Source organism: Oenanthe melanoleuca, chromosome 4, assembly GCF_029582105.1.
Source record: "Oenanthe melanoleuca isolate GR-GAL-2019-014 chromosome 4, OMel1.0, whole genome shotgun sequence".
In the NCBI taxonomy this organism is placed as follows: domain Eukaryota; kingdom Metazoa; phylum Chordata; class Aves; order Passeriformes; family Muscicapidae; genus Oenanthe; species Oenanthe melanoleuca.
The window spans coordinates 11,703,341-11,726,797 of NC_079337.1; the positions used below are offsets into that span (position 1 = coordinate 11,703,341).

At 35.8% G+C, this 23,457-nt stretch overlaps 1 protein-coding gene across 1 annotated transcript in view; it reads left to right on the forward strand.

Annotated features, from left to right (window-relative positions):
- The window catches only part of LRBA (LPS responsive beige-like anchor protein), a 357,700-nt gene that overhangs the window by 50,986 nt on the left and 283,257 nt on the right, over positions 1-23,457 (forward strand). The window contains 12 exon segments of the mRNA XM_056489737.1: positions 1,082-1,179; positions 3,328-3,420; positions 4,183-4,291; positions 4,823-4,904; positions 6,535-6,658; positions 6,915-7,107; positions 16,619-17,638; positions 18,363-18,538; positions 19,790-19,943; positions 20,355-20,535; positions 21,803-21,930; positions 22,234-22,341. Of these exon segments, the coding sequence (XP_056345712.1) occupies positions 1,082-1,179; positions 3,328-3,420; positions 4,183-4,291; positions 4,823-4,904; positions 6,535-6,658; positions 6,915-7,107; positions 16,619-17,638; positions 18,363-18,538; positions 19,790-19,943; positions 20,355-20,535; positions 21,803-21,930; positions 22,234-22,341 (2,466 nt within the window).

Below are 23,457 nucleotides of genomic sequence, written 5' to 3' on the forward strand. Positions count from 1 at the left end.
TTATTCTCTGTGCTGGATACTACTACTTGGCACTACCATAGTCAAGAAATTCTATTTTATGTAGAGAAGTAAAAAATAAGACTCTTGGTAACATCTAAGAGTGAACTAAAATAGCAAAAGCTTTCTATAGCATTCAAATGAGGATGTGATGTTTTAAAAATCTTACCAGATTGTATAATCAAGTAAAAGATCAATGAATGCTGAATCCCACAATTTAACTATGAATTCAGAAAAACATCAACAAAAAAAGTAAACTTTAGATTTCTTATATGGCTAAATAGTGATAGTGTCTGTAATTTCAGCTGATAATATCATCAGGTGAACAAAGTTGTTCAGGAGGGTTTAAAACTGATTTTCTAATGGAGTATTAGAGTATTTGTTTAAAATACTTTAGAGTAAAGAATCAGAGTATTAGTTCAAAAGTGTTGGGCAGTGTTTTAATTGTGGGCTATTTTTGTTTGAAAATAAGCTTTCATTTTTAATACAGCAGAGTATGTGAAAAGACAGTTGCATTTTGTTATTTCTTAGGTTATTTTTGGAACAAATTAATGAACTGTAGCTTAGAGTGCTTCAGACTAAAAGTATGGAAAACTTCACTGAGCAGCTTGAATTACCCATTTAAAATATTGTCTGTGGCAGGTGGTAGTATTTTTTTCCTCATGGTTTGAACATTTCTGAGTAGAAACTTTTCATTAAACACCACCCTGTGCCCCAGAAAATATGCAGCAGTTTATTTGTAGCTCCTGTGTTGAAAAGGATTGGGAAATACACATGCAAAAACAGAGGAGCACGTGTGTGGAAGGAAGTTACATAGTCTAAATTTCCATTGCCTGTCAAATCCTTACATCCCAGACACTGATATATCACTTTTCACCCTTATCAATTAAGTATGATTTTTGTAATGTTTTCTCTGCTCTTGCATTTTAGAGCTGTAGTTCTTTTGATCCTGGCCAAAATTATTTGCTCCTTGTTTGTTATTAATCTCCACATACTTTTGCAATATTTTGTAGTGGTTCTTTTAGCCAAAACAATGTTCTAGTGTATGTGTTGTGAATTCAAATTTGTAACTTTTATCCAACAGGACGACAATCTAATGGATGTCTTGCAGTTGCTGGTTGCTTTGATGTCAGAGCATCCAGGTTCTATGATCCCTGCATTTGATCAGAGGAATGGATTGCAGTAAGTATGAATTTTCTAAGTGGGAAAAAGGAAATAGAGTTTTGACCATACTATTGTTTGCAAGAATTCCCATGAAATCTGAACAGTTCTCATCAGTGTGTGTGTTGCAATCATAGACTCCTCATCTTGCAAGATTTTTTGATCCAGGTGTTCATTTTGACAAGAGGTGCTGTTAGATTTATTATCAATGAGGTGTTTTTTTTAATGTTTCCAAGCTGTCAGTCACACTGAAACAGGGAGGGGACCATTTGAGTCTGTGCATTGATGTCTTCATCTGTTGGTGCTCTGTCTTCAGTCCCCCATTCTTACAGATGTTTTAGAACTGGAGGGGAGCTGACAAAAATTGATTCAGATGTCTTCTGATCCTTGTTAGCTTTCTTCCTTTTTGTTTTTTTCATCTGTGGGACTTTTCCAGAAAAATTCTATTATTTGTTTAAAAGTAGGACTTTGTGCTATGCACTGTTTGCAATCTTTTTCCCAACAAACAGAAAAATAGTGTTTAAAACTATTGTGAGAGAAAAGTAGGGGTAGTATGGGTGCTTGTACAAGTAGAAAGTCTGCTAGAGGAGTTAAGTTGTGACTCTGATTTTATCTTATGTCTCTCAGAGGGTAGTCACAGTATTGAACTTTTCTAATTTAACAGGAATCTACCTGAACATAGTGGGGGAAAAAATTGGTACAGGCAAACAAATGTAAGAAGAATTCCTAGAAGGAAATGGGGAATAGTAATTCTCTCACTGTGTAAAGGCAGGGTCTCATTTCATACATTTAGTTGCAATTATTGATTAACCCCTGTTTTACCAGCTGCCCTTTCTCAAGAGGCTGCATTCAGGCATGCTTGTAATTGTTTTCTCCCTTTGTAGTGCTAGACTAATTATTTTCTAAATTTTTTTTTACTCATTTTCATCAGATTTGATTTCCTTTGTATGGTAATGTATTACGTATGGGAAACTACTAAAAACCTCTAAATAATGAAGTATTTGAATGTCAGGTTGGGTCTCCAATGCAGTACATTTGGTTTTATTTAACAGCTAGCATTAGGTGCTTTCTTTTTTGTTAACAAGCATATGAGCAAGTCAGCTTCAGTGAGAAATCACTTTGTTTTCCTGCCTCATTTGTTACACTCATTGCTCCACTATTGTCTTCAGTCAATAGATTGTTTGTGTGGTTCTTGATAATCTATTTTTTTGCAATTAAGGCATGGTAGTCTTGAAATTTAAAAATAATTTTCCAAAGCTTTATAAATATTTGAAGTTCTCTTAAAATTAAAAATGTTGCAGTAACCAATCTAGTGGAGTTAAAAAAAGGAAGTGCTTTTTCCCTGTACAGTTGGGAAACCCTGATAGTGTTCTGTAAAGAAAAGCAGAGAAATGGATTCTGTTGCTTGAATGGCCAGTGCATCATAGGTTTGCTTATTTGTTTCCTTCTTTAGTTTTTGTGGTTGCAGCATTCTCCAGGATAAGTTATTTGTTGTATGTAACTGGTTTTTAGTCTCCTTTAGGTTTTACCTTTAATTCTGGTATTTGTTATAGAATTATTTTTTTTTTTTTGGTCTTAGTTCAGGTGTCCTGAGAATAATTTTTGGGTAAATAAAAGTGATGAGTGCTCATTTTTGTATACATAAGATCTAAAAACTTGAAGTCCTTTGAGCTCTTTAAAACTTGCAGATTTTAAATGCCATGTTGTAACATGGAATAGTTTTGGAAAGGTTCTCCAAAATGGTTTAAGGTAGGTTTTTTCCTTCCCTCTAGTGAAGTGGTCCAAATTTATTCAAAAATTTTGTCATAACTTATTTATGGTAAAGGATAAGTACTGTTCCTTCTCTTCCAATATGATTTCATGGAACATTTAGAAATTAGTATTTTCTTTTTTCAAAGAGAGCTTAGTAGTCCATGTAGATAAGTTAAAAATCATATTTCACAGATTTAAAGATCTGTTGAATACTATGATCCACAGTCCAGCTGTTATCAGATAATGATGTGGCCCTAAGAGCTTGACTGTCTTGAAAAGGAAGTGATGAAAGAAAATGGATATAACTGATAAATACATTTAGATGTCTTAAGTTTTTATGGGAGATTTACAAGGACCAAAAACCTCCATTTGTTGTTCTTCACATTGACAGAAGACCAATATGTTTTCTCTACTTAGGGTTGTCTACAAGCTTTTAGCATCACAAAGTGAAGGCATCAGGGTGCAAGCTCTGAAAGTGATGGGATATTTCTTAAAGCATCTTGCTCCAAAGTAAGTATTGATTTGGGTCTTAAAACTAAACCTCTCAAGAAAGGAAGGAGTAAACACAGTCATTCTATATGTTATTTTGGGTATAAATTATTGGGTGTGTATACACACATTTGTGTGTAAAGGGGAAAAAGCTGTACTGGAGGTTAATCACTAAATAGGCTTCACTGAATATCAGGAGCTTTTCTTCAACTACCCCTCAGTCTATTTGTCAGGAATGCATTTTTGATATGGTGAAATTGCTTGTTGCTGGCAGCTAGTGTCCAGGTATTATCAGTTCCTTATCAAGCTGATTGAATAGTTACTTGCAGTATGGCCTCCTGCTTTTTAAAGTGACCCTTTCCCAGTGAGATCAATAGCAAGAATCAGACTGGTGAGATGGAATTGTGTGCTCCTGAGAACTAGGTTTAATATGTCTTGACTCAACTGTGATAGTGGATAACTATTGAGATTGCTGTCCATGGTTCCATTTTTGAGTGAAATGAGGGCAGAGGTGTCTTTTCCTCAGTGTTTATCAAGAAATCCCCAAGGCTTTTTGGGCTCATGGGTGAGTGGACCTCATTTATGGAAGAAAGGTGGCTGCCTTCAGGGAATGATTTGTCCTTTCAGAAATGGAACACTTCCCCTTCACCTAATCTCAAAGATTTAAGGAATAAACAGGAAAAATATCTTACCAGTGATTTTTTTGAAGTACATGTTTTAAACATTTTTCCCCCAAAGCAAATGGAATGCTTAAGTTTATTTTATCTTTCTCTACCATTTTAGGAGAAAAGCTGAAGTCATGCTTGGACATGGATTATTCTCTTTGTTGGCTGAAAGGCTGATGCTTCAGACAAGCTTATTCACCATGACCACATACAATGTCCTGTTTGAGGTACTCATACACTGTAGTTAGGATCCAATCTTTCTAATTACTTGTAAGACATTGTTGGAGAATTGCTTACATATTTCTGCTGATATGTTCCAGATGACACTAAACCTTAGTGTGATGCAGCTGAGTGCTGCTTTTTTTCCCTTCAAAGCTCACTACTTTGGTTTTACCCCCTCCTTAACTTGTTTATGTACATTATGAACAATTTTAGATAATGAGTAACCTGTATGTCTCAAGCAGATGCTCATGTAGATGTGGAATTTTATTATAGCAATGATCTTGTCTTAGGATAATTGCTTTGGTTAGATTCACATTAATCTTCCAGTGTGTTTTAAATAACAGTATGCACTTAAGAGAGAAAAAAAAGAATAAAGTAGCTTATGGAGTTTCAGAAACAGGATGAAATAGATTATCAAGGAAGTTAGTGGGGATTTTTTTGGATGATTTTTAGGATGATGATGTTAGTGCAGCATCCAACTGTTTTTTCAGTAAGCTTTCTTCCTTACACTGATTTGGCATCTTCTTTCTTGCTAGATTCTGACTGAACAGATTTGCACTCAAGTAATACATAAACAACATCCTGACCCAGATTCAACGGTGAAGATACAAAACCCTCGTAAGAATGATACATATTTTTAAGTGTTACCTTACGAAAAGTGCTTAAGTGCTTTAAAAGAACTCCACCAATGAAAAAGCTTAGTAATTACATCTACCAGTCTTCTAATCTCAGTTTTACATTTTTTTTTCCACTCTAAATGACAGATAACTTGTATTTAGTTGGAGTTATGTACAAAGTATATCTCTATAGCTTTTTGAAGACATTTTATGTGTCTATAGTTCATAACTCACCTTTTTTGGCAGTGCAGTCATGTTATGAAATGATTTTTCGAGACTTGTATGCATAGGATACTTTGATTTAATACATGTTAAGGTTCCAGCAAAAGTCTGAATGCACTATTTAGTGATGTCAGACAAAATTACCTGAAATATGGAAACACCTTTCATTTTAAATTACATTCAGTATGTCAATGATAGATGGAAAATAGGAGAAATGTATCTGCTCACTGTTTTGGTTAGCTCACTTTATTGGAAATATCTTGATATGAAACTTTAGATGTCTTTTGAACTTAGAGAAAATACTGATCTCCTTTCCTGAATTATACACATTGTTAATGTGCTCTACACATAATACAATGGACTTGTGATAGCTTTGGGAGTTGACTTTTTTCTGGAGAAATAAGGTTTTTCACTTTTGTAGCTGCTTTGTCATTAAATGTAGGTCACAGGTGTACATTTACTTCAGGGGGAAAGTGGGGGAAGAGAAAAGAAAGCAAAGCAGATACGGAGGAAAGAAATCTGGTTGCATTATGCCATTTTCCTTCTGGTAAATCTGTATGAAGCAAGAGATGTGAGCATGTTTCTGTTGCTTTCTCCTAAGATTTTTGAAGTTGACAGTCACTTCTGTGGTCTGTATAGACTATATGGGGACTGAGTTGAGTTTGAAATTATGTAGGTATGGTAGGAAGAGCGACTTTTAGAGTCCCTTTTATAGGTCATTACTATTGTCAAATAAGGAATTTCCCTTTAAAGGAGTTGTACAAGATGAAATGCAGCTATCAGAGTGTGTTCAAATTACACCCTGATTCGTTTACAAAGTTGACTTCTTTTAAAATAACAAGAAAAGTCACTGCCCCAATGCTTCAAAAAGTGTGATGTGCCCTCAATTTTCACCTCCTAAAAATACAGAAAACATTCTAAGAGACAAAATTTTGTATTAGGCAGGTTTTCATAACAGCAACTGTTAAGTTTAACTGGAAGTTGGTCACAATCTTTGAAAATTCAGTATTATTAAGGTAGAGCAAAATCTCATAAGGTAAAGCATTTTTCTCATATATGGGTTTTCTAAAGGAGCCTTTTTTATGTGAACCTCATGTAAAAATGGTTCTGACAGGTTCTGATAGCTTATTGTTATGCAGTAATATTTGTGTTGCTTAAACATGGTAATTCAATTAATTCCATTTACTTTAGAGGCCTGCAAATCCCCTGATGGGTGACTAGGTTTGAAAAGTATTGGAAGAAGGGGTTTGTTTAACTTAAACCTTCTTCTCCAATAGAGATGTGCTTTTTCTCAGTATAAAACTTTTTTATGTGGTGTCACTTTCCTTGTACAAACACTGTTGAAAGAAGCCTTGTGTTTTATGCTGTGCTTAGTCCTAATATTTTGTTACTCATGAACTGTTTTACAGAGATTTTGAAGGTTATTGCAATCCTGATCCGTAATTCTCCCCAGTGTCCAGAAACTCTGGAGGTCCGGCGAGCCTTTCTCTCGGATATGATTAAACTCTTTAATAACAGCAGAGAAAACAGGAGGTAAGATGGCTTGCTCTGTGCACAAGTATATAAAAGAGATAACAAGGTCTCCTAGTAAATTAAACTCAAGAGGGCAGATAGAGCTTAATTGCTGTTTCAGCAAATTCTGTATTCTAGCAAAGTCTTCAGTATGAAAAATTATAGAAACTTGTATGTAGCAATTTTTTAAAGCATGTTGGATTCTTAACTTAGCTGCTGTATGTATTTCTAAGATATATTTAAAAATATGGTTCAATAGCATGTGTGTGTTTTGCAGGAGTTTGTTGCAGTGCTCTGTCTGGCAGGAGTGGATGCTTTCCCTTTGCTGTTTTAATCCAAAGACTTCTGAAGAGCAGAAGATAACTGAGATGGTGTACACCATATTTCGGATTTTGCTGTACCATGCAATAAAATATGAGTGGGGTGGCTGGCGTGTGTGGGTGGATACACTGTCAATCACACATTCAAAGGTGAGATTAATCAAATTTCAGGAGCATTTCTGAAAAATTTTGGTGCTAGTCTTGCTTTTTAGTAACAGCAGGAACACAAGGTGGCGCACCATAGCTATTCATCAACAAAAATACCTTTTAGTAACATCAAAAGGCTGTGAAATGAGTAAAAAGCAAAGAAATCCAAGTTAAGGCAGATGCTTCAGCTGTTAAACTGTCATGGAATATGGGGTGAGAGTGCAAATCCTTGCAGTATGAATGAGACTATTACCCTTTGTTATTGTTCTGTCTGAATTTTGTTGTTACCGCCGGAGTTACATCATAAAAGTTATTAGTGGTTGTCTGAATAAGGCACAGTAGTACAAAAGGTATTTTACACTGCCTTATTCTGAACAAAAGAGTGAGGCCAGCGTGGGCCTCAGAATTATTCTGGTTATCAGAATATTTACTTAGAATGAATTAAATTATAAACTATCTATTTCTAAGTGTGTGCAACTTAGTAGTGTGAAAAGGACATCTGTGAATCCAAAAGATCACTTTATGATACTAAGCAATTGTTGGCATATCTGAGGTCTTGGATTTTGAACAAATTTTTTTCTTAAAAAAGGGTCATTCTCTGCAGACAGCAAGAGCCTTGTTATTTTGCAGCTCTGCTTATTGCTTTCAGAGGTCAATGGTGGATTCTTGGGCTATGGGGAGACAATTGTAGAAATTTACATAATAAAAATGGGTGAAATAACTTTATTAAACAGTCACTTAGCTAAGTGGAATTCCTGTGCAAAGTGCCCAGGGTCACATTTTAACCCTTACAGAGATCACACTTTAGGTGTTGGACCATTCTTAATATTGTTTTTTGTCGGCTTTGCAGTCTTCAAAAACCAATTTCTTCTTTTTGCCCCAAGATGCAGAGGGCATGGGTGAATTGTAGAGTGGCAAGCTGTAGCCAGAGTAAAGAGCCCTAATGTGCTTTTATATAAAACTGGCATAATTTAGCATGTATGTGATTGCTGGGAATCTTTGGGAATTGTCCCTGGGGAAAGATGGAGAGGTGAATAAAGGAAGACCACCTTTCTAACTCTTACTCAGAGCTTTGGTGGCTTGAATTTAGAAATTAGCTAGCACATTATCTTATAATCTCTAGTTCTATTCCTAGACTCCTTATGTAAGATAATGTAATGTCAGAAATCTTGTTAAAACAGCATCTATGTCAGAAAGGTTATATGGATTTTTGGTCATTCTCTTCAGTTACTTAATGTGACTAATCAATGATCCAGAGTTCCTAGAGAAAAAAAACAAGATTTTATTGTGATGCCATGGCCAAAGAACAAGAACAAATACCTGCAGTTTTAGAAAATACCAGAAAATAGATAGATATAGATAATGTTGGTCCAGTTTATTAATTTGTATTTTAAAGGCTGTATGTTTTTGTGAAATGCCACAGTGGATGAGAAGATGACCTACTTCAATCTGTGTTTCTCATTTTTGGTTCCTGGCATGCTGCCATAGGGAGGTGTCCTTGGTTGTAGGAGTAACTCCCTGTAAGTCTTCCCAAGTCTAGTTTTGTTGACTTCCTGGTCAGTGTATAATATCTGTCTGTTCTTCCAGCCCATTTCAGAAGAAGTTGAATGATGGCAAGTTTGGAAGTGTGTGAGTGTGGGCAGAGTGTTGGTGGTGAAATATTGAAGGACTCATGAAGGAATTCAGTTTGTTTGGACATCAGTACTAATGCTAGTTCCAGAAGCCTAAATGAGAATGTTTAAACAGCAAAAGGAGCCAGAAACTAACTTGACAATATTGATATGAATGGTGATGCCATTATCAAGATTTTAAAATTTTACCTTTATTATGCACTTTCCATTTGAATTTTTATTTTTTTGTAAATAGTACATGCAATTCATGCAGCTAGCCATATAAAACTAGATGACCCTTCAGAGCTGCCTGTTAATTACATAAACATAAATTAGGATAAATCACAAAAAAAGCTCTTGAAAAATGTCCTTAGCCGATTATAACGATTTTTTAATCCTGTTAATTTTGCTTATTTTAAATTGTCTTGTATCCTGTTATACCACTATTGAGATTCATAGAGATTCACACATAACCTGATGTAGGCATAATTCAGTGGGCAAATTGTTCGATGCTAAGTGCATCTCAGATGTTTTTGATTTCTAGCATGCTTTCAAAATAATGTGGGAATTATGGGAACAAAAATATTTCCTTAACATTGCTAAGAGAATAACCAATTTGAGTTTTTCCTATTTCATCTCTAATTGTATTGGGTTACTGCTTATTTTTCCTTTTTATAACCCTCTGTGCTGTTCGTGCCACTAATTTATAACACCATTCTATGATAAAGAACTAGTACATAAAGGACCAGTGTTACAGAATTGGATAGGTTTTGCAGAGCTACACATCAAGATACATGCAGCTGCTATAAAAAGCCAAAGAAACTCAATTGCAATTTTATTGTCCAGTTTGATAGATTTCCTGCCACCTTTGTAGCAGGGAAGCTGTTTGTCACTGTAACCCTCTCCTCCAACAGCTGCACAGCATTTTATAAGCAGCAGTGGCTTTTCCAGCATAATTGCAGTGCATTGGCTTCCTTGCACTCAGAATTTAAAGAGTGTGTAAGTGTGTGCAACATTTAAAAGCCAAATTTCTTAATATTACTCATGTATATTGTTAATTTCCAAGTTTTTTATGCTTTCCAGATATTAAACTGTTGTATACAAAGGTGTTTAATCTGTTGCTTCTACTGCAATGAAAATATTATTGGAAAATTTAAATCACAACTCCAGTTTGTTCTGACTGGCCAGTGTTGAATTTATAAAAGCATCTAAGAAATTCTGATTTTCAAACATTGCAACCATGCTAACTAGCCCTTAGATTTTATCTGTCTAGTCCTGTTACTTTTTACAAAGGACTTATGATTTGGGGGTTAATAATAGGAAATAAGTAAAGAATGGTGCACAACTTCCCTTTTTAACCTTTCAGCTTCCCCAAGTTTTAAAAGAATACAATTATTTACACAGTATAACACACTCCTAAATTATCTGAATGTTTTAAACTACTGAGAAGACTAATATCTGCTTATTCCAGGCCCTTAAATATATTTTACTGCTTAAAAGTTGATTCATGTTAGATTTCTGTTAGAGAAAATATATTCAGGTGAAGAATGATTTTTACATATTTTATATATTTTTTTTCGTTTTTAGTAGCTCAAGAAATTTTCAGTGAGTAAGACTCAGATGTTAATGTAAGCTGCAGTTCTGTTGCTGTTTAACTGGAAAAATTTAATTTGCTGATCTGAATGAGAATTAGAATCTTAAAATGTTAATAGAGGGACCTTGCAGTACAGTGTATTTCTAACTAATTGTCAGTTTTCAGTCTAAAGTACAATTGTAATAAACACTGTTAGTGTTAAGTAAATTTGTATATTCTTTTGTGCCCTACATGTTTAATTTAAGGAGGGGAGGGAATCCCAGAGCACTTGTGTGTGCTGTGTTCGCCAGGTTTTCATCACTGTCTGATGAGGGAATACTGTCAAAAGCTGCAAAGATTGGGTGGTGGTGGAGTTAATTAAAACACTAATTTGCAGAGAATGTGGCTCAGTAGTTATAGAAGGTAAGAGGCCATTGGAATCTGGAGTCCAAATCCCATTGACATCCAGGATTTGCTTAGGATGGTTTTGTCTGTTTTTTGTCCCTGTCATGAGGGCAGGAGGGTCTCTCACAGCAGAGATCTTCAGCTGCAGGGAATTTTGAAGGCTTCAGGTGTTCTTCAGTCCCCTGAAAAGTCTGCATTGCCCTGGGGGGAAGCAAAGGTACCTGGTCAGAGGGTCATTGTTTTTGGTTGTCACTTGTGCCATGCCCAATATGTCAGTGAAGCAAAGCTGGGAATACCCTTGAAATTATTCAATATTATGTTCATTCTAATGGTGTAAATAGTTACTTTTAATGAATATTCTATATAGAAATGATTCTCAGCTTGTCAGCTGAGTTATGGAGAGCAGAAGGAGCTTGGGGGCTGGAACATGCACCCCCCAAGAAAATCCCTCACCTTTATGAGGTGTTTCCTTGTTACAGCTTCTTTTGTAGCAGGTTTGTGGGAAGGCTTTTCTAACCAATGGCCCCAGGGAGAAGAAAGCATTTTCCTTGTTCAGCAGGCATAGATGTGTACCAGTGATGGGCTCTTACAAGTGCAGTGTATATGGTTAATGGGGAGCTCCTCCATTTTGTTATTCACTTGGTTTGAGGGAGTGCAGTGTCATGAGTAAAGCTGGAGGATGCTAACATTTGACTAATCCAAGCTGATAGAAATGGGGATAGAATAGAAGGGAGCAAGGTAAACTGAGAATTTATAAAGCAGGCAAAAAACCTTTATAAAGCTGCAGAGAAGCCTTAAAAGAAGAGTGTAGTAGAGATTTGCTACTAAGTGCCAGAGCTCTCAAAAAGAAGAATTATGGAAACATTTGCAGTGGAGAGAGCTGGTGCATAAAGAGGCAAGTGGCTCTGAAATAGTCTTCCTGAGTAAAAAAGACTTGAGGAGAAAGAGGATTCTCATCTGTATGACTTGGTATTTAAAATCACTGGAAAATGGGACCTATGTCTGCAGCCTCAATATTTGTTAGTGGTTTTCTTTGCTGTTGCTGCAATTTGAAGCAGTCCTCCATAATTGCAGTTACCTCTGTTCACATCATGGGGCCTGAATTAAATCTCCTGGCCATGATCTGAAATGATAGATCTGGAGTCTTTGCTTTAGGGCTGCCAACAATATATGGAGATACTGGAAGAGGATGGCAGAAGTGAGCAGTAAATAAAACTTCTCACTGGGCATTGGAACAATGGAATGATAAACACTGAATTTAGTTACCGAATATTTTTGTTAACAGCAGAATATCCAGTGGTTTGACAGTCCCTTGAACTGTAGGAATGGTGGCAGAGATTGAGGTAGTGAGAAAATACATAGCTTGAGACAATTGTATATGTTTATGTCTTGACTTTAAAACTCATTAAAAGCAATAATTTCTGTAGTGAAAATGAGCTAATACATGTTTAGTATGCAGCTTGAATTTATTGTTGTATGATGATGTAACAATAAGCTATACTCTAACTTGATTTGAAGTAAAATGCTGCTGACATACATAAAATTCTCCCTCAGATAAGCAGACTTTTATGAATTATATTGACTAGTACTTGCTCTTTTATTCTAGAAGTTATTTTTTTTCTCAAGATGAGTTAAAAAAAAAGGCAGAACTGTTGCTGCTTAGGTGAAAATGCAAGTTACAGGAACCATCTTGGAACAGTGGTTTCCCCCCACCTTGTACATCATTGAATGTGTTTCTGGTGAAAGTTTAGGCTGCTAGAAACCTCTCACATGTAGTGTCCTGCAAAGTACATTTTAACTTGCTTTTCTTAGCTTTCTTCTCTGAACCACTCAGAAATAGCTCAGAGATTCCTGAAGTCACTGGGTTACAGACTGTAACTCAGTGTGTGGTACACACAGTACCTTTGTATCTTTTCTGTGCTGAGCTGAAAATTAGTTTTGATATCTCTGATACTGCTGTCTCCTGTCTAAACAGGCTTGTTTGTGTTTGGAGATTGGATTACACTTTTGAAAGAGCAGAGAAGAAGTGGAAAGAGCAGTTCAATAAAATCGTAGTTAAGATTTAAAAAGTTGTGATGCTTTTTGGAATTATGAAGAGTTTATTCATTTATAGTGAAGAGTTTATTTAAACCAGCACAGGAGCTGGTTTGTGCTAAGCAAACTCTGTAAGGAAACAGCAATGTATATAATTGTCTGACCTGTCTGGCAAGATATTCCCTTCCTCACTCTATATAAAATTGCCCATCTGAAAATGGAAAAAAAGGCCAAAATCTTAATGTGTAGTTAAAATATTTTCTCTATGTTCTTTAATGCTAATGTCAATCATCTTACCCCTTCTCATTGCTGTATGCTAATTTTTCTACTTGGCAATTAGTAAATGTTGGGTGTCAAATTAAGTTAAAATTAATGGCAGAGGCAAATGTTGCAGTTATTAGCTCACAAGTGTCTTCAACTGGTGGTGTGTAGAGATGCATTCCAAGCGTTGCAGACAGCTATGGATTAACTATCAAATGATGGTGAAGATTAATGATTGGCCTTTTAACTCACTAATTTAGAACAATTTCTGGTAATTAATTTTGTATTATCAGCTTTACAGTTGCAAATGCCTTAAGGAAAGTAAAAAATTACTTATGTGCATTTAAGGTTCTTCAAGATGGCAGTTGTCCTGTAAATTGTTACATGCTTGCAGATCGTAATTTTTAATCTTTAATACCTTTATGTGCTCTTTGCACTTTTAGTAATAATAATTTCTACTTCATTTTGCATTTTTGTTGGTGCTGATTTTGTTAACCTTAGGTGTTTTGTTTTGTATGTATAGTTTGGCTTTGTGTACTTGAGTGCTTCATAAATGCCAACTCATTCAATAGAAGTTGTGGGGGAAGAATTGTCTGGTGCCTCTATTGTAGTACCACAATTTCTTGGTTTCTTTGGTTTCCTGTCAAACCAAATTACAAATTGATGTAGTGATGAAAACCATTTATACAGCCTTGTTGAAATGTTTGATTTTACAAAGAAGAATTTCTGAAATTTGTATCCTTTTTTATATAAGAAACCCCTGGACTCAGAATGGATGTTAGAAAAATACTGTTTCATGTGGTCTCTCTAATTCTGTGCCATTGTATTTTAATTTGAGTTTTATTTAAAGGACAGTATTTAATACATTGTAACATGAATTTTTATTGATATGTATGGTCAAAGTAGAAATTGCAATCATTGTTGAGTGGATTTTGGGTTTTTTTTGAGAGTGATGTTTTCCTTTTGTTCCATACTGCCTAATTTTCTTCACCCGTGTTTCCTTATATTTTCTTGCATTGTTCTGAAATCAGAGTAGATTCTCATCAGATTTTGCTTAGATTTATTTGCCCATAAGTTTACATTACCCATGTGTCAAGACAAATTGTCAATATTGATCTTCTTGCTAGTCTTTGTTTCTGTTTCTTTTTCGTAGCAATTAAAAACCCTGCAGTTTCGTTTTCGGTATTGCTCTGAAATGTCTTCCAAAGCATTGTTCCAGGTATCAGATGAAATTGGTTGTGAAATGATATTGCATCCCTATACCATACATTGTGTTTTTAAATGTTGACCATACCTGGTTAGAAATATGAGGTCAGAGGCAGCCTTGGCTGCAGTGACCATGAGATGGTGGAGTTCAGGATTCTATGGGGAGGAAGGAGAGTAAAAGCAAGCTCACAATCCTGACTTATGGAGAAGAGATTTTGACTTATTTTCAAGCAAGGTTGATTTAAGGTGATGATCAATTGGCTGGTAAGGAAAAATCTGAAGCTGCAATAGGTTTTTGTGAAGGGGATGAGGTTTGATAGCACACAAGCAAAAAGCATTATAGTGAAAGAACAGGTCTCAGCTGAGATACAACTGGCTGCCCATTTCTCCAAAAGGAGTTGCCAGCCTTACAGACTGTGTTCATGGAGAGTGGGAAGCCATAAACTTGATAGCTTTTACTCCTGCATGTGAGTTTAATGAGATTTACTCTGGAGTGATCATGAAAATATGGATGTTCACACTGTTAAATATTGTGGGCCAGTGTGCTTTCTGGGAAGTACATGGAAGTTTTGCTGAAATCAAACAATGACATTTTCATTTGTTAAATGTCTCTTTAGGGCTTGCTGGAACAAAGCTTTGCAGTAGTTTTGGAAATGGAAGGAACAATAGGGAGAGAGAAAAGAGGGAAAGCTAGCCTGGAGATAAGTTTGAGTTGTTAAGATTCTTTCTTCAGAAAAGTAGTGATTAGACCTAAAGTAGCAGTTTTGCCTTATCATGTTTTGGAAAACAAGTGAAAAGTGCAAGGGACAGCTTATTAGCATGATCTATTTTGTATTGCCTTTGACATTCTGAATGTGGTACAATTCAGGAAGTATTTCTAAAACAATAATGCCCTTCACACACTTTTTTTAGGAAAACCCTAAAATCAAATAATTTATGGATCCATTGTGTCAGATGGATGAACTTTCAATCATTTGTAGTAATTTTATTTTTTTTGTGCATAATTGAATGAAAACTAGTATGTGAAGACTTTTTTTTTTTTTAACAAGCAGAGTGAGATATCCCAGTTGTGTTTCTAGACACTAAAGTTTCAATTAAATCAACTTGAATGAATAATGTGCTTCAAGTCATGTTAAAATCGTCCATTGCTCCTGCAGCTCCTGCATTGCTTTAATATACTTGACTGATGAAGAAAATAGTATGTTAAAAAGCTAATATTGACATCAGAACCTGCTTTTTTTTTTTGCTTATCTCTGATTTGTTAACTGTGATTTCGAGTATCATTTTAATCTGAAAAAATATTTTAACTTCTCTGTGTCATCTTAAGGGAAGATATTCCTACTGACTAATCATCACTTTGAATACCACGTACATGAAATTTTTAGATGAGATCCAAATGAATGAGCTGAGTATGTGAGAGAATAAGGAAATGTGTGTTTGTATATTTAGTGGAATGCACTGCTCTGCTTTGCCAATGGAAAATGTTTATGATACAGAAAATGATTTTAAAAAAAACAACCTTCAGGTGGAGCTTATGCTGGGAAAATTTCGAGAACTGAGCTTACAGATAAATAAACACTTGTGTTATGGAATATAAATCTAAATCCTAAATGGAAAGATATGGATAAACTAAATTGAGTAACAGTGTAATAAAAACTTAAGTTAGTCTAGTGATATTTTATTTTTTAAAACACAGCTATTTATTTGAGCAAATGAGTTTTATTAGTGTGTATATAAAGAATTTTTCTATCTGGAATTTTTTTTTAAGTACCTAGAAACAATGATAGTATTTTCAGCTGAGGAGTATAGAAGTCTTTTCACTTTAATCTGTTTGTTTAGTTTTTCTCAGGCTGAGATGGGGTGAATAGCATTCACCAGAGGAAATGTCCTTTGGAGAATTTTAGGTATCATTTGGGGATCCACAGGATTTTGGCTTTGTTAGGTGCTTCTCTCTGCTCTGACATCCTGAGATTGTACTTCCTGGTGTAAAATTTTCAAAACTTTATGTATGTTTGTGGATTTTTGAGCATACTAAAGGTGCTAAAAAGATGTGAAAGCTCTGCTGCTTGTCGCAGCATCCCCTTTCACAAAAAATTTGAGATTTTCAAATCTAGCAATTCTGTGGATCTTATGCTTAGCATGTCCTTTGGGACAGTCTAGTTGGGGTTTTTTTTGACACTAGCTTTTCTTTTTTTCCTTCCTTTTAGCCAGGAAAACCAGATGCATGTAAGGAAAACTTGCTGTCAGTTGAAGTGATATCTAATATGCAGGGGTTTTTTGTGAAAAAGACAGTATCCAATATACATTTGGAATTTGAGCATTGATTTTGGTTTTGGTTTTTTGTTTTTCTTGCCCCCCTCCCCTCCCCCAAGAAAATGATCATTAATAGATAGTTTTTAATGTCCTTTGAACTCTGTTCTTTTAGGTAACTTTTGAAATGCACAAAGAGAGTCTTTCCCAAATGTACAAGGAGTACCAAGGGAAAGGAGGTGAAGGGAGTGGAGTATGTTCTTCAACCCCAATCAGAACAATCTCTGGTATTAGCAAAGAAGCTGAAACCAAGAGAAAACAACAGTCTTTGGAGTTAAAAGAAAATGCTGCTGCTCCTTCCTGCATTACTGATGGTGGTACGGAGTGCAGAACTGAAAAAGAAGAGAAAGAAAACTCATCAGATGGTGGCCAGCAAACTCATTCAGTGTCTAATCATAAGGAGGAATTAGAGGAGGAGGATATGGGTACTACAGAGGATTTAAAACCAGTGCCTTGTGTGGAATTTTCTCCAGAGCCAGAAACAGGGAAGCCCAGTGTCTCAGAAATCAGCACTGGAATAGCTGAAGCAATTGAGGATTCTAGCAAAGCTGATGAGCTTGTGGAAGAAACAGTTGCTGTCACTGCTGCTTCTTTAGCCATGCAAACTGCTGTGGAAGGAGAAACTCCCACAAGTCCAGAAAGACAGGAAAAAGTAGAGGTGGAAGATGAAGATGACTTTGTTGATTTGAAAGATGAAAGTAGTTTGCCCTTACCTTCAGAAGAGCTTGCAGAAAGGAACAAGGAATGTGGCTCTAATGCAAGTGATATGACAAAGCAGGAAGAAACAACAGAGAACCAACCTGAAACTGGGCTTTTAAAAACTGAGGGTAGTGAAGGTGTGGATGAGAAGAAAGAAGAATTGACTTTGCCAGAGACAGTGAGTTCTGCAGTTCCAGAAGTAGTAACTCAGCCGGATTCAGCAGAAAAGAAGAAGCTGAAGGAAGTAAACATAGTTACTACTGAGACCAAAACAACTGTGGAAAATGCAAGTGCACACATGGCAGAGCCTACTGGAGCCTCTGACAAAAAAATTGCCAAGCTTGATGTTTCCAGTGTTGCATCAGATACAGAAAGACTAGAACTGAAAGCTAACACATGTCTAGAAGCACCTCTGCCCCCCAGATCCATGCCTGAGGTAAATTCTACCTGTCCTTCATCTGTCTAGCTTGAAAATAAAAGGAAGTCTTTTAAAATGAATTTTTTGGGGATTATAATGTGTGTGATTTTTGTGAGTTATCTCTAAAATAATTTTAACCCTGGGTTAAAACAGCTGTTATTAATTTGTGTACTGAGAAGTCTCCAAGATTTTTATACATCCACATATGAATGCTGATACAAACTGAATATTTGGCTGGATGGGCATGTCATCCTACCTTTTTTGTAATAATAAATTAAGACTGTATTTCTATGATATGCTGCAGTGCTTCAGCCCTCTAGTCTTTAGTTTCTAATCCACTTTTTAATGGTTGAATAGTCATGTCTCTGAGTACTTCCCTTCTGCAGAGATACCTCCTAATGGATGCTCTTCAATCTGCACCATTCTTCCTTAAAGGAGGAAAGCCACTGTCTACAGCAACATATTCTCCCCCCCTGGTAAGGTTGGGTGGCTGCTTGTGAATACCTAGACTGGCAGGTGTGGTAGTGCAGCTGTAGCCTAGTTTGTAGTTTTGGTATACCCATTAAATAGCATTTGTGTAATAGTTCTAGCTGTATTTGGAACCACGTACACAGTCTGGACTTGTTGGATATCTAATATCTCAAGTGTGTTAAATGCATTTCCGTGTGTACCATGGGAACTAATAACCAGAGTGTGTGTTTTGTGTTTTCTTTTCTTTTTTGTCTGCAAACTGTGCATTCAGCCCTCGAGGCAGCAGGTTTCCTCAGGACAGGAGCTGGCTGCTCTGTCGGAGGGGCAGAGGAGGGACACGAGGTCGGCTGTGTTCCGCATTCCCGAGTTCAAGTGGTCCCTGATGCACCAGCGCCTGCTCACAGACCTGCTCTTCTCCATAGAAACAGATATTCAGATGTGGAGAAGGTACATCCTGTGGAATGATCCAGACTGGGTTCTGTTATAAGGGGCTCGTTGACCTAGACTCATGGACATCTGGTGTTTTACTCATTATTCAATAGCCTGACTCATTTTGTGACCTACACCAAATTATTCTGAGATTTTTTTTTAAAGTCTCTTTGCAGACATAAATGTGTATTGGTTCAGGGCCTGCACACAGATTTTGACTGAAATCCTAGCTATGGGATTTATAAGATGATATGAGTCAGTGGCAGTCTTGCTGTTGAGTTTTATTCAACCAAGATTTTAATTTTCTGAATGTATTTAAGGGCCTGTGTCTTCTATTCTTATCTAAATGTGGATAAGAAAGATAATATATCCAAAATAATATTTCTTGCTTTGCATTTACACACACTGAGTTGCTGCTTTGATGGGGTTCTGTGAACCCAGAGATGTTAATTTGAGGATTAACTTCTAACAGGGATCTGGAACATAATCATGAAGATCTTTGAAAACAGCAGTAAGTCTGCAATTTAATTTTAGGGTTGAATAACTGAAATGAGAGGGGTGTCCATTGTTAGCTTGTAGTAGTGAGTGTCAAATTTAAATTGAACTGTATAGCTGTACTGACCTGACAAAAAAGAATGTCAGGATGAAGAAATAGAGTAGTTAAGTGATTCCAACAATTTAAACTGAAGTGAATTTTTGTCTGACTGTGATTTTTAGGATATGTTTAAGTTAACCTATCAGGACTCAGCACTTATAGCTAAAATATATTTCTATTTTGGCCTCTGTTTTGGAAAGTTTTGTCTAAGTTTTTATGATTTGTTGATTTTTAATTTCTCTGGGAAATCATTAGTATTTGCTTTAGTTTTCCAAAGATTTAAGTTCAAATCTAGATCACTGTTACAGAAGACTGTTACAGAAGACTTTATTCTGCTTCCTGATACAGTGACTTTTGCTAGCAAGCAATCATAGACCAGCCTGTAATGTATCTTTATACAAATGAGGATTAGAAGTCACTTGGTGTTTTTAGCAGCCTGTGATCTTGAGTAGTTTATGAACAGAAAGGAAATGTAGTTTCAGGTTTAGACTGAGATACATCAGTTGGCCTTTACAGTCATGTGTTATTTTCTGGCCCACTGCTAATTGAATGGTTTTAGTTTTGCAAAAGCAATATGTTAAAATATTCCAAAAATAAAGGCCTATTCTGAATGCATTTTTAAAAATTATTTTAATTTTTTTTAGTTTTAATTTTTTTTTTTCCTTTTTGGACAGCCATTCTACAAAAACTGTGATGGACTTTGTGAACAGCAGTGACAATGTGGTGTTTGTGCACAACACGATCCACCTCATCTCTCAAGTGATGGACAACATGATCATGGCCTGTGGTGGTATCTTGCCATTGCTTTCTGCTGCCACATCTGCTACTGTAAGAATTAAATTTTTATTTGAACATTCCTCACTTGTGGGAGGATGCCTTTCTTTATAGAGTGTATTAATTATTGTATCTGTCCTTTTGGGAAATGGGAAGTGCATGTGGGGTGTTTCCACAGGCATGTCTTTCCTCCCTTTGCTGCCTCTGCTCTTTCCCTAAGATAAATTGGGTGCTTGCCTTCTTTGCCTGAAGACATAAAAAAAAGTTTCCTGCTGTTGTTGCCCCACAGTGGTCTGGAATGGGATTAAATTCCAATGCTAATGATTGTTCCTAGAATATGATTAATTATTTTTTTTTTGAATGTGACTGATAGTGGACTTCCAGCATACATTTTTCTTCATTTAGCATGCAGGAATATTATCTTTGTGAAGAAGTAAATGTTGCTTTCCATTTTTCTCTGTGTAGCATGAGTTGGAGAATATTGAGCCAACTCAAGGACTTTCAGTAGAAGCATCTTTAACTTTTCTCCAGAGATTAATCAACCTTGTGGATGTGCTAATTTTTGCAAGCTCTCTTGGTTTCACTGAAATTGAGTCTGAGAAAAATATGTCATCTGGAGGAATTCTGCGACAATGTCTTCGTCTGGGTAAGCAAATAAGACCACTTAATGAGCATAGCAGCTTGCACTTAATAAATAGCAGCTTTATTTTTTCTTGTCCCTTGTTTTGTTAAATCAAGATTAAATGTAGTTTAATTAAAATATTTTACAGTTTTACTGTATTCTGCAATGCGTGTATATATATATATATATATATATGTTCCTCTCTAAAAGTTTGAATAATATAAATTAAGTTTGGTAGCCTGTTTTCATTTTATCTGTGAGGATATTTCTTTTGCTAAAGTACCCCAAATAATCAAGGCTGATAATATAGCAGCTTTAAGAAAAGTTATCTTGTACTATATAAAAAAAATGAACCTTTGCAATACTTGAATAGGAGGTGTAACATTTGAGGGTCAGTGTATGAGGGTATGGTGAAAACTACAAGTGTAAATTTCTGAAGGGTTCAAATTGGGCAGTCTATATCCAATTGTTACAGTATGTTTGCTTCATATTGAATTGAAAGAAAATGGTCAATTACCTAGAAAAGTAACAAATATTCTGAAAATCAGAACATATGAAATCATAACAGGGTCCAGGTATTTTATACAGGAGGAGAGAATTCATGCTTTGTTGCATGCTGTAAGACCTTTTGTAATGAAAAGTTTAATTTGCATGAGTGCCAAAGCAGCTCAGAGCCTCAACAGTAACTAGCCTTCCTCTCCCTTTCTAGGCAATTAAAACTTTGTGCAGGTAGAACAAGATTTATGGGATGCAAACAGGTATAGAGGTGGAGTAGTTCTTTTTTCCTTTGAAAATAAATATTAGAAGATGAAACAGGGCACAAATGTGCAGCTAAAAAAAAAAAAAAATAAAAAATTGTGTAACTTCAGAAAATTTAGTCCAAGAGTAACAAGAGTATTGTGAAGCAAATACTGCCATTTGTTTCACTGGTGTATCACTTGTCTTTTCACTTGCAAGTTTATGAAATTTAGTTGTCTTCACCCTACCCACCCCCTGGTTGTATGCATGGTAAAATTGCAGTGAGGGATGCTCACTTTTTCTCTTTGAAGTATCCATTAGGTACAGCGTATATGGTCTAATAGTTTAGCATTCATTATTAGTTTTAAATTATTAAAGAATTCTGAGCATTGTTTTACAACTTTCTAAAACCTACAGAAGCAAAATATTTTACTAATGTGTGTGAACTTTTCTGTTTTAAGTGGTATACAGAATTATGTTATACATTTCTGTAAGGGAATATAGAACAATACTATTTCTCAGAATAACTCTTAATGTTTCTTTTCCCCTCAAGTATGTGCAGTAGCAGTAAGAAATTGCTTGGAGTGTCAGCAGCATGCACAGATGAAGCCTATTGGAGACACTGGGAAGAACCAAAAAACAGTTCAAGGCTTTATAGGATCAGCAAAGTCTGCAGCAAAGGCAAGTTTAAGACCACATTCAGAAACACAGAAGCCAGTAATGGTTACTCTGTGCAGAGGGATAAGTTTTAAAATTTGTGCCTACACCACTGATATTTTAACATATCTGAAGTGTAGTGGCTGGAAATTCAATCTGTCCCAAGAAATGGCCACACTTTTTCTCCTTTAAAGTTGAAATGCATATCTGATCTTTCTGCTCTAGTTACAACAACACAATGAACAGTAGGTGATTGTATGCACTTAATGATTCTTAGTAGAATGCTTTTAAAAACAGGATCTGAAACCTTTGGTTTTTTTTAAATAGAGTCCTGTGGACATTGTGACTGGTGGCATTTCTCCAATCCGGGACCATGACAGACTCCTGCAGGATATGGATATTAATCGCCTCCGAGCAGTAGTGTTCAGAGACATAGTAAGTAAATAATGTCCTTTTCTTTGTAGCTGCTTTTCTGCTTCTCTCTATTTGCTGATTGCTTCCTCTGTGTTACAGAGTTTGGCTAAATTGGATGTACCTAAAGGAATACTGCTCACAATAATTAGGAACTCATAATATTCTGCAGCTGTTGCAGTGTTTGGGGTTGTAAAGAGGGAGAGGTGAAACCCAGCTGTCTCCTGATGTGGCTCTTTGTGTTCCTAAGAATTGATTATGTGGAATTCTGCCTGTTGTATATTAATTATGTTTAGTACAAATATGTACCTAGACAAGCTATTTATGTACCATAAACATGTTTGTACATTTTGAGAAAGTCACATTCTTCTAGCTAATTAGAAATTAGAGGTCATCTCTAATTCCTTTACTTCCCCTCAGAGGAACCAATTTGAGTGCATGTGCTGTAAGTATGCATATGTTTTTTAGTCTTGAATTGACTAAAAATATCATTGCCCTGTGTCAGCAACTTTATAGCTGATATTGAGGAAATTGAGATTGATTGCTTGAAAGAAGCACCTCTGTAAGCAAATACAGCAGCTATAATGGCTGTGAGTCATTGGTGGCCACAAGCCTGGACACCACAACTTAGTTTACAATAATTGGACTGTTTAGCAAGTATAATGATTTATACAGTGACTTTTTTTTCTTCTGTCCAGAAAAATGAAGGATTTTGAGTTTTATCTTTAGCAATTATTGATTGAAGCAAGCTTCTTTCAAACCCTACTTCAGTATCAGTGTGCAAGAGAGGAACAGGAAGTGACTCTTCTATACTGGTGGCAATTAAAGTAATCCTAATGATTCCTTCAAGCACATTTTGTGAAATTTTTTCTTTGAAACAAACCACCAAAACATCACCCACCCACAACATCTGCTTTTTTGCATATCTAATCCATCAGGCTCTTATTTCCCAATAAATATAAGATGATGCAGTAACTCTGCTTTTTGGCTAAGGTGTTGAGCTGTGGGGGAAAAGTAGACTTTGAAAGACCTGATTGGGAATAGTTTTTGTCTGAGCTTTCTACACTTGCATCTAAATGTTTTATTTGCATGCAGTTTCTTGCATTGTATTCAGCACTTAGAACCAGAAGTGTCATAATT